This window comes from Dipodomys spectabilis, unplaced genomic scaffold, assembly GCF_019054845.1.
Source record: "Dipodomys spectabilis isolate Male_0828 unplaced genomic scaffold, ASM1905484v1 ptg000053l, whole genome shotgun sequence".
NCBI lineage: Eukaryota > Metazoa > Chordata > Mammalia > Rodentia > Heteromyidae > Dipodomys > Dipodomys spectabilis.
Window position 1 is genome coordinate 20,233 of NW_024870730.1, and position 11,244 is coordinate 31,476.

The following is an 11,244-nucleotide window of genomic DNA, read 5'->3' on the forward strand; positions in this document are numbered from 1 at the left end:
GGAAGACTTAAAGATACAAATTATTTAAATAAGGTCTGCACAGAATTTTCTGTCTCAACTTCCTGTTCTTGATAAGAATGCTGTTTTTATTCCAGAATAGTCTTTACCTGGGAATTTCATCTTCTGTCTGCAAGAAACAGGTCAGAGTAATCTTCTTGCACCTGCTGTTTTTGGAAGTGCCTTTAACTTAGAATAGTCAGTATGTCATAATGGCATATTTTTATCCCCTTTAGATGTAAACTTTCAAAGCCATATCTAGGCGTAAGAATGTGTTATGGACCTAGTGGGGATTTTATAGGAAGAACCCATGGGAAATTGGAAATGGTTGTATTTTATTCCCCACTCCTCAACCTAACCAAAGGAGCAGTTGTCAGTGCGGCTGCTGTTGTTGTAACATAGGGAAGACATCCATTTCAAGGTTCATACAACTGGGTGTGGTGGTTCAAGCCTGTAATCCTAGCTACTTGGGAGGGTGGCTATTGGCCGATGGTGGTTCAAAGTCAGCCCTGGTGTGTGTCTGTCATCCCTTGCACTGTGTGGGAGTGTAAGTAAGGGGATTAGAGCCCAGGTTGTTGCAGTCATAAGTTGAGAACCTATCTCAAAAATAACAAATGCACAAGAGGCTGGAGGAATGGTTCAAGTGGTTGAGTGCCTGTCTAATAAGCATGATGTGCTGAGTTTGAGCTCTGGTACCTCCAAAACAACAATAAATAACTGTCTATGCCACTCCCATGTTCTCCAGGGCCAGTGCAGTATTTGAACATTGTTTAATTCTCCTGCTTGTGAGAGGGAGAGAGTGGGTGAGTGGACAGTCACCCAGTCCACCTCAGTGACCACGATTGTACTTTAGAAATGAGGAAATTGGGAATGTGAGCTACTTATTCCCTTGTTTCAGTTGCACAGCAGTGGATGCTGTGATACAGATCTAGGGATCTTATTTGATTGTAAAACTCGTGTTTGAAAGACTTGATTTATATCAGTGGGCATAGAAGCCAAACTGTGATGCTGAGTTTTTGAGAGAGACAGTGACGGAGACAGAGACATAGACACAGATAGACAGGCAGAGACAGTAACAGAGACTTGGAGGTTGATGTATTGCAAGTCAACTGGCAAGGAGACAGGAGACAAGCTCAAGTCTGTCTCCCATTTAACCTTCTACTGAAACAATGGAAACAGCCAGGATAAGGGGAAGTAGAGAGCTGGTGGCTTGTCACTGTGGTAGGACAGTCCACATGCTGTAGGCTGGAGCAGGAAAAGTGTAGGATCTGTTGCTAGCCTCTTGGCTTCTAATCTAGATCTGTGAGGCTCTGGTTTTGGTCCTCCTGGGTAAGTTCTGGTTCCACTAAGCGGTCAGGTGATTGTAGGATGGGGCCTACTGCCCCTGACTCCTGAAAAACAGCTACATGGCTTTTAGGAACAAGGAAGTGACAGTTCTTTTATGACTCAGTTCAAAATTGCTCTTGTGTTTTAAAAAGAAAAAAAAAAAGGTTCAGATAACATTTGACTGGTGCTTTATGAGTTACAGGTCATTTCCACGCCCATCCTGTGTTTGATCTTGACAACTCTGGGAGCTAGTCAGAGCATCTGCTATTTTTCCAGCAGCACATGCAAGGCATGCAGTGGATATGTTCCCAAAGTCTGTTTTAATGTAGGAGTTTCTCCTGTGTGTGGGGGGGGGGGGGGGGGAGGCTGGGGTGTTTCTACATTTTGTTTTCATTGTTTTGTCCTATAGAATATTGCTAATTAAATATACATGAGAATCACCTGGAATCTTGTTAAAGATCATGTGACACAGCAGGTATGGAGTGGGGCTTAGAAGTTCACCTGGTAGCAGGTCCCAGTTGGTGCCCATATGGTTGGCCTGTGAATACACTGATTGGCTGTAGAATTCCTGGGCTCTGGAATCCTGAGTGCATCCCATGCAGGTGATACTGCGCAGTATGCTTGTGCCTCTGCTCAGCTGCTGCTTGGGCTAGGACTCCAGTGAAGGACAAGGACAGACAGTACAGAAAATAAGGCACAGGCTACTGCACCACATTACACAGCAGAAGTGCAGATAAACAGAAACGCAGTTCATGGAAAGGTGAAGGGAAACTTCAAGTGAACTGCTTCAATGGAATGACGGCCACTCCCACTTCTTATACTTGGCTCTATTTTTACACATGTCACAGTGCCAGCTCCTCAGCAGATCTCTGTACTCTCTGCCACACACACTCAGTGTTCCATTCCAACTGTCACTTAAAGGGAAAAAAAGGGGGAGAAAAAGGAAAAAGAAAAGGCAATGAAATCGCTGGAGGAAAATTCAGTCCTTTATTTAATAGCTCAGACTCCATGAACTCTTCACTCCCCTTGGTTTGCTCCCGGCCTTCATGTGTTTCACGTGTGATTGTGAGAGAGGAAGAGAGGAGACAAGATGGCCAAGATGTGTGTGAAGGATTAACGCCATCACACACACTTAAGATTGCTTCTTTCCTTACAAGGTTTTAGCCCATCTATGTGATGTCTGTCTGTCCCACTGTCTCTGTCTCTCTGTCTCTCACCCACATACACACACTCACACAGATGGATTTACTTGACAGTTCTAATCACTAATAAGTGTTGCCCAGCAAGGCGTTGCCGTGGCAACAGCAAAGCAAATTACATTTCCTTGAAAGTTGCAGGAGGTTAGTTAATTGGGGTTAAGTAACCTGTTTGGGTTTGTTTTTGTTTCTCCCAAACATGAAACAACATAGGCAATGTAGTCAATTGGAATTCATCATGGATAGAGTTCAATAGTCCAAACCATGCTTAGAGTTCATGAAATAATTTAATCTATGATGTTTGTTAAAGATACTATGAAATATTTAGAGAAATAGAAATGTTTCTGTATGTATGTTTAATGTAAGGGAGGTCCTCTGGACAATTCCTTGTGGCCTATTTGTACAAAGATGCTTAAATTGGCTATCTGGTTAGTATTCTACTCTGTAAATACTGGCAGCATGTCTGACACAAGGATTTTCTCTCAGATCTCTTATGTGTTTATTTACCTAGAAAGATACACAATGTTACCACATAGGTAGTTTTTATGAAATAATCTGCTTAGTTCAATTTGTATTTCATTCCACAGTGGACATCTGCAGACTTGAAAACAGCAAACGTTGCATAAGTTGTACAGAAATATAGAAAGGAGGTGTGATCGGGTAGCCGGTGTATAGCAGAAGAGCCCAGGAGCTGTTCTTGGATCCACCAAACAGACTAGGGAAAAGCAATGTCCCCCTTGTATCTGTACCACATACAAGGCTCTGGGTTTCTAGTACTTGAAGCTTAGGGAGATTCAACCTCAGGCATTTGACTAGCCTTGAAACAAAGAAGTATTGAATGTATTGTGAGTCCTTACTTTGTTTTCCTGTTCTGCTACAGTGATCCACATCTGTGTGAGCATAAAATAATTTGGGAAAATTCAAGCTCACCCATTACAGCTGACACACCCTGACCATGTTCGAGTGTGTTGTCAGACTGCCATCTTGGAGCCTGCCTCCTCTCTCCTCCTGGTTCTCTTTATAGACAGAAGAGTGGCTGCAGGACTTCTGCTGTTCCTTACCTACTCTCATGGGGTGCTGTAAGGCACCCCATGAGAAAACGATCTGAGAATGATGTAGTGTTCTGCAGAAAAACCTCTTCCTGGGAAGCAATTATTTATACCAACCTTACTTCCACCCTAGTTTTGTATACTTTGCTGGCTGGAGTTCCTCATTGCTGGTGCTCAGTCCATTTGATGGAAAACTAGGTGCAAAGGCCAAAACAATTTTTAGCATTCTTGCTTTGAAAGTTTCAATTCAAGCTGGGCATACATCTGTAACTACAGCAATACGGAAACAGCCAGCTAGTGGTATACATTGAGATCCTGTCTTAAAATAATATTAAAAGAAGGAAAGAAGAAAGAAAGGAAAGACTGGTTCATTTCAAACTCAGTTTCTTCAATTAAAAAAGGAAATCTTACAGAGCTGGTGATGTAGTTCAGTAATGAAACACTTGCACTACCATATACAAGGCTCTGGGTTTCTAGTACTTGAAAAAAGAAGAAAATTACAATTAGGCAAAGGCAAGAATGATAATTCCTTTTAGCAAAGAAGCCATTAAATTCTTCCCTAACCCCATTCATCAAATTAAAATTCTAATCCCTTGTAGTTTTTTAATTACTTGCTAAAGCAATTGGCCAGATGGTTAAATATATAAAAATAATAACACTTCGAAAGGAAAGAAGAAAATGTCATTAAAGTTAACAAGAGAGATGGAAAGAAAATCTTAGAACTTCCTATGAGTTAGATTACAGAAGTATTGCAGTTTTCTCAGTGTGTTAAGCCAAGAGAGAGGTCCCATGACAAACTTTACATCATGCGGATTTACTTACTTGCAATTCAAGTTGTCGCTTACTCATCCTTGAAGCAGGTATGACCTTCACTTTGGATTTAAGAAAAACCAACACATCTGTTTTCTTTTACTTCCTAGGAGAGGCACTCAGGTCCCATGTAATTAGAAGCATAGAGAAACAGGAATAAGCTTAATAGGGTCAGAATTCTCATACAGGAAGCATCTTTCCCCTCCTCTCTACAACAAAATAGTGATGGATAGTCACATTTGATCTTTCTGGTTCATGTATAAAAAAAAGTCTTGTATGGCTCTTTAACACCAGACTTCAGAGTCTACTGGGGACCTAAGCCTGGTCTCCTTGGGGCTCTGGATCTAGCTGGCACTGCAAGGATCCTCAAGGTCAAACAGAGGGACCTGGGTCCTCCTCTGTAGGAGCCAGCGCTAGCACTGTCTGCGCCGGTCTGATGAGAGGCCATGCGGACTTCTCCCAGTCCCATTGCAGGGCTCACAGTTCTGTCTTTCCCAGCACTGTTACAAGCAGAGGTGTTGCTGTTTGGCTTAGGGATCTTACTGCCCAAGTCTCAGTCTTCTTGTTCAAAGGCTGTTTTTTGAGTCTGAGAATTTCTTTTTGTCCCTCAGAAGTTCAGCCTGGTGCTATAGTTCCACCTCTTCCTAAGCAGACTAAGAATGTGACATATGTTCGGGGTTAAGTGCTGTTCTGCTGGCTGTACTTTCTCTGTGTACTGTATCTATACAGATGGATGTGCAGATCCTATTCCCTTAGGACTTTTTATAAACCACAGGTGTACAATGAAATAGCTCTCAGTCACCAGTGATTCTTGACGTAACTGCTTAACAATTTCACACCTGGTCAGTTCCCAGTACCTTTTGGTCTGAGACCATTTCATATTGTTCAATAGTGTGTGCATATTGGTAGCCAGAACTCAGCATGTTAAAGGTGGTTATAACTCCTAATAAAAAGTTACTATTATGATGTCTTCCTGATCATGGTACATACCACATGATGTAGTTACTGCTTTGTCTCCTGTCAAAATGGTGGTCATAAAAAGAAAGATTATGTTGCTGGAAATGTTATAGATATGGAATTACTTGGAATTTCCCTAGAATCTGTGGTCAATGAAAGGTAAAGCATTACACAGATGCCATGACCTCATGCAGTGTCCTTGAAGGACTCAGTTAACTAAAGTTAAGCTCTATTGCTTCCTCTTCCGCTTCCACATCTACATTAAGTACCTGGGCCTTCTGGGTAAATTTCTAGTGATGTTTCAGTACATAAAATGAGTAAGATCCAGGCAGACTTGTAGAAAGAATAAATTAATGCTCAACTTGGGAAGTGTAAGATAGTTTCCTTGAAATATGATAGTCCTTCATTTTGTTTTGGTTCAGACTCCAAATTGGTTTTGAATTTATTAGGGCCCAAAGAAATAATTTCCAGCTCTATCCTGACGAGCTCTGAGCGTTTCCCTCTGGAAATGAAGAGGTCTGGTTGGTTGGAGGAGTCAGATGAATTCATTGCTCCTTAAAGCCAGTTTCTTTGTTGGACCTGACAGTTCTAGGTTCCTGGGCTGGACTATGATCCTGTCCTGTTTCTGACAGTGAACACATCATAAGAGGCAGTGTGACACTCAAGTGTGACAGGAGCGGCTCCTCTCTGTGGCTTTGATGTCTAGCAAGGGGCCAGGGAGCCAGGAGGTACCGTACAGCTTCTGGATGTGGTGCCAGGCCTGTCCTCACCTCTGCTGTGTGCCGCCATGGTGGAGGAGGAGCAACGAGGAGTGTGGTGGTGAGCACTGGGACCTGTGAAACTTGTAGACTCCACTCTAGCCACAAGCCTGAGACTCAGTCTTTTGTACAAAAGGTAAATCTTGCCGGACTATTAGGATCACTGGGCTTATCCCTTCCAGGATTTCTGTCTGCCTAGCTCGTTCCCTGGTGAGGAATGACAACATCTCTCTCCGGTTGTCCTTTAGCCTGTGAGTATAAAGTAGAAATATTGGCATGGACATGGTGAGAATGAATTTCTCTGGGAAGCATTTTGAATTCCTGAGAAGTGAGATTGAGTTAGAAACCAGATCAGATCCATTTTTATTTCCCCCAGCATTGATCCTAGCAGCTAGCCCAGTAGCTGTTCACTGACTCTTCACTGCTAGGCCAAAAAGGTTTTCAAAGGTAATTTACTATTAAATAGCCTTATTGATGTTCCCTGGGAGGAGAGAGAGCTCTTGGGCATTCAATAAGCAGCATCTAACCTGCCAATTACATAGAAGTCATTTCCTTCAACAGCAGTAAGGGAAAGCATGCAGCCCATTTCCTGACCCTGCCTCCCCCTCCCCTCTCTCCCACTGGACATTGACAGACAATGTCTGTCACAAACTGTTTCTAGGCTTCAAATCCTGGCCTGATAGGGATGATGCAGAAGAGAGTGATAACAGTCTTTCTTCCAAATGGCCCTGAGATCTGCCTGCTCCAGAGGAAGGCCAATGGAGCACCACCCTTATGCATGGGATTGACCTGTCCTGGATTAAAGGTGGTGCTTGTGTTTGTTTCCCACACATTCAATATCAGCTTCTGACATTCCTCATGTGGTGGTCAAAGGATGGATCTTTCCTGATCACCATGCATTTAAGTAATTACAAAGGTTGTGTGTGTGTGTGTGCGTGTGTGCGTGTGTGTGTGTGTGTGTGTGTGTGTGTGTGTGTGTGTGTGTGTAAGTTCTGAAGCACTGCAGGATGAAAGAGGTCCTGCTCACAGCCTTGTTTCCAGTAGGGGAGAAGTGCAAGTACTGTGACCCCAGTGTGATGTAGAATTGAGGTGATGAGGAACGATTGCGCATGAAGATCCCCACCTTGAGGAACAGATAGGAATTTGGTAGGTAGGGATGGAGAACAAAGCGATAGTGAGGCAAAGGCTGGGTTGGGTGTGGAGAGCAGTAGGTTTGGGGGGAAGAGGGGGTGTGGGTGGGCTTAGCCAGAAGGGGAGGGAGCTGTGCCTTGGGAGAGCCCTGGATGTTCCCTGAAGGGCTATGAGTACTTCTTATACTTTTCATGTTACATGGTAAGCACACTTGTTCTTCCCCGCCCCCCCCCCAGCTCCACAGGCCATATTGTAGGAACTGAATAAACTCCCTCACAGACAAGTGGAACATTTTTTTGCCTGACTATCCAGTTTGTTGAACATACAACTGAAAGTTGCCTATTTTCATTCTTAAAAAAATGCAGAAATAGGGTCTGGGAAGGTGGCTCAGTGGTAGAGTGCTTGCCTCACATGCATGAGGCCCAGGTTTGATTCTTCAGTACCACATAAACAGAAAAGGCCAGAAGTGGTGCTGTGGCTCAAGTGGTAGAGTGCTAGCCTTGAGCTGAAGAGCTGAGGGACAGCACCCAGGTCCAGAGATCAAGCCCCATGACTGACAAAAAATAATGCAGAAATAGACAAGATAGTTGAAGGAGTAAGAGGCCATCTGGGTTCCAATGAGTGATCAGGGCCTTTCACCCCTGTTTGACAGATAGGTATAAAAACTGCAAATCCATTAGTCCCTACCCTCATCCAAAATAGGCAGGGTATATTCCTGTTCTGTGTATTATACTGATATGAGTAAATGCTATATATAATTGATTTGGCTTAATGCTCCTAGACATGCCATCCTGTTTGTCCTAAGGGATTTGTCTGATCACAGATACTCTGCCTGAGTTAATATTTTATGAGGTCCAATCATAACTGGAGTCTAGAAATGCGAAGGAAGCTGTGGTATTGAGGACAGTTTTTTTTAATATATTTTTATTGTGAAAATACTGTTCAGAGGGGTTACAATTACGTGGGTAAGATAATGAGCACATTTCTTATCAAGCATTGTAGCCTCCTGCTTTGTTTCCCCTTCCTGTCCCTTCGTATCCTCCCCCCCCCCTTCCTCCCCCCCCCACCAAAGTTGTAAAGTATTGAGGACAGTTTTACAGCACACAGGACAGCTCAGATCCAGAGCACAAATCCCCATTTGTACTGTATCAGAACAAGTCCCACTTCCTGAATCAACTAGTACTATGGATAGTGATGAATTCTGACAGCTCTTTCTCATTATTTAGAACCTTGCCCTCCCCAAGCCATATTCATGTTGGATTCTTAAAAACATTTATGAAGTTATTATTCCAGCATGCCCTAAAACCTATGTAACTATTAAGTCATTTAAGCCTCAGAATAAGCAACTGAGGTGGGTAGATGAGTTTTGTTTTGTTTTCAGAGCCTAGGGCCTGGACCCTGGGCCTGGGAGCTGTCCCTGAGCTAGCACTCTACCATTTGCTACACCTCTACTTTTTCTGAGATTAATTGGAGATAAGAGTCTCATGGACTTTCCTTCCCTGGCTGGCTTTGAACTGGGATTCTCAGAGCTCAGCCTCCTGAGTAGCTAGGACTACAGGTCTGAGCCACTGGGTCCCGGTTTGGTAGGTAGATTTTTGCTATTCCGTCTTCACCAGTAAGGAAATGGAGGCCACGTAAGTGAAGTCACTGCCCACAGTCTCACAGATAGGAAACAACAGAGCAGAGAGCTGAACCCTGGAAATGCTCCTCGAGCCTCTGGTCTTCAGCAGTATGGATATTCCTCTTCCTCACTCATTCCTGGGCAGAGAAGGGACTGAGTTGGGATTGTCTTGTCCTCACCACTGTTAGAGCCCTTCTCCAGCACTGCTGCCTGTGACATACAGGTGGCCCTGGCTCCTCCTCACAGATGACAGTGGTCTGCTGCTGATTCTTGCCAGCAAATGAGAGCCGATCTTGACAAATTTCCACCATCATCTTGTAGCCATGTAGCCATCTGCTTCCTATGTAGGATTCTTTTTTTTGGGGGGGGGGGGAATCTGGTCGTGGGGCCAGAACTCTGGGCCTGGGTGCTGTCCCTCAGCTCTTCAGCTCAAGGCTAGCACTCTACCACTTGAGCCACAGCGCCACTTCCGGCTTTTTTTCTTTTTGCTTATGTGGTGCTGAGGAATCGAACCCAGGGCCTCAGGCATGCAAGGCAAGCGCTCTACCAGTGAGCCACCTTCCCAGCCCCCTATGTAGGATTCTTATGCTTGCTTTCCCTGTCACCAAGTACATAGAGTTAATATAGGCTTGATTCATTGTCCCCTTGCCATCTACCTCCTATGCAGCCAGAGTTGATCATTTTCTGACTGACGCAATGCCACTCACTTTGTGTTTGGACAGGAAGTATGCAGCCAGATGCAGGTGAGGGTGGAGCAGACAGACACACTCACAGGTGGATTCTGGTGTGGAAGGGACTAGTGCTGTGCAGGGGGCTCTCGTATTCATGTGAACGGCTCATTAGGTACCTTGAGAGATCTATTTATAGCAACTTCTGACTTTCAGGCAGTCTCTTCCTCATCAAGCATAGTGTTTGCTATACAGTAGATGCTCTGCAGCATGAATGAGTGCCTGACTGAATTTCCAAGTTCTTTTGGTAAATGGCATCTCCAAGGGCCCTGTAGATGTTCTTTCCCCTGCTGTTATGGGGGTTGTAGTTCCTCCATCTGGCACTTCCTTCCTGGATGACTGGATAGTCTCTCTCTCTCTCTCTCTCTCTTCCTTCCTCTCTCCCTCCCTCCTACATTAACTCAGACTGTGGCTGGTATTCAAGATTGGGTTAAGTGCCACAGATTTGGCTTCTTTGTGGAAACTGACAATTAAATCAACTTTCAAGAGCCTAACTATACAGGCCCAGGGTTTTATTTTCTCATTGGGATGAATAGTTCCCGTATCACACCAATATTCAGCAGGTTGATCATGCAGCAGTTTTCTTTTCTGTGTGTTTTTGCAGCCTTGTCCTCCCCACACCAGCGAGCTTCTGCCAAGATGAAGCCCATTGAAGAAGGGGTGGAAGACGATGATGAGGTATTTGAACCAGTGTCTCTAAAGACGCTTCAAGCCCATCAGTTGCCTTGATCAGAATTGAAGCTATCAAGCTGGAAGTTATCCTGAAGAGATCCTGAGAAATACCAGCCCTGTTTCGTTATTCTACTTCAGTGCATTCAGGCCAGCAGAATTTAGGGCAGGCAAGGAAGAAGGTCAGAGGTAGATGGTTATTTCACTCATCCTTCTTTTTGTCCAGCTTTATAAGTTAAATTGAGCCTTCTGACTAAAACTCATTCTATTTTAAGATATATATCCTCACAGTATTTTCTAGTGACAGTATATTGTTTTAACTTAATTTTAGGGCTCTATCAATGCATAGCCTCTCTCGCTTTTTCTCCAAATTGTGGCTCGTTTTCCTCACAGATTTTTTTTTCCCTCTCACATGGCAATTTAAAATGAGTTGTCCACTTGGTCATTTTAACAAACAGTGTAAGATAAAATTGAGCTTGAAGTAATAATATTAAGAATCAGGCAGTCTTGTGCTTTGTTCTGTAAACTTTTTAAGGGGAAAATGTAGCAAATGGTGTAATTTTGACTGGCTTCTTTTACTTCTCAGGTCAGGAGGTGACTTCTATTAGGTCCTTTTAGTTACATGAGCAATGTGTCAATAATGAGCATCTTCTCAGTGCACTCACATTACCCGTATGGCAGGCCATTTATCATTGAATGTGAAACCTGAAGCAGGAATGATAACAAATAGCAGTATTTCTCAGCTTAGTGCCAACTTTTTTTTTTTTTTTGGCTAAACTCAACTTCTTTGTGATTTGGAGCCATTTTGCCCCACATGCTCAGTCATGGGAAGCTGAGGACTGGGCTGGAGGAGAGTTGACAGCCGTGCTACAAGATGAGCTAACTAAAGATCAAGGTCATCCTTTGATCCATTTCTGGAGTCCCACATGGTTCCTTCACAGGCACAGAAATCTCTAAAGAGTGTGACAAGCTAAGAGTGACGGTGCAAGTTAGTAAGCCCAG

General features: G+C 43.7%; 1 protein-coding gene across 1 annotated transcript in view; it reads left to right on the plus strand.

Annotated features, from left to right (window-relative positions):
- The window catches only part of Bves (blood vessel epicardial substance), a 29,474-nt gene extending 19,113 nt beyond the window's left edge, over positions 1-10,361 (plus strand). Inside the window, exon 7 of the mRNA XM_042679611.1 lies at positions 10,178-10,361. Within this exon, the coding sequence (XP_042535545.1) occupies positions 10,178-10,302 (125 nt within the window). The 3' untranslated portion in view covers positions 10,303-10,361. The remainder of the gene's footprint in view (positions 1-10,177) is intronic.
- The last annotated feature ends 883 nt before the right edge of the window (positions 10,362-11,244 follow it).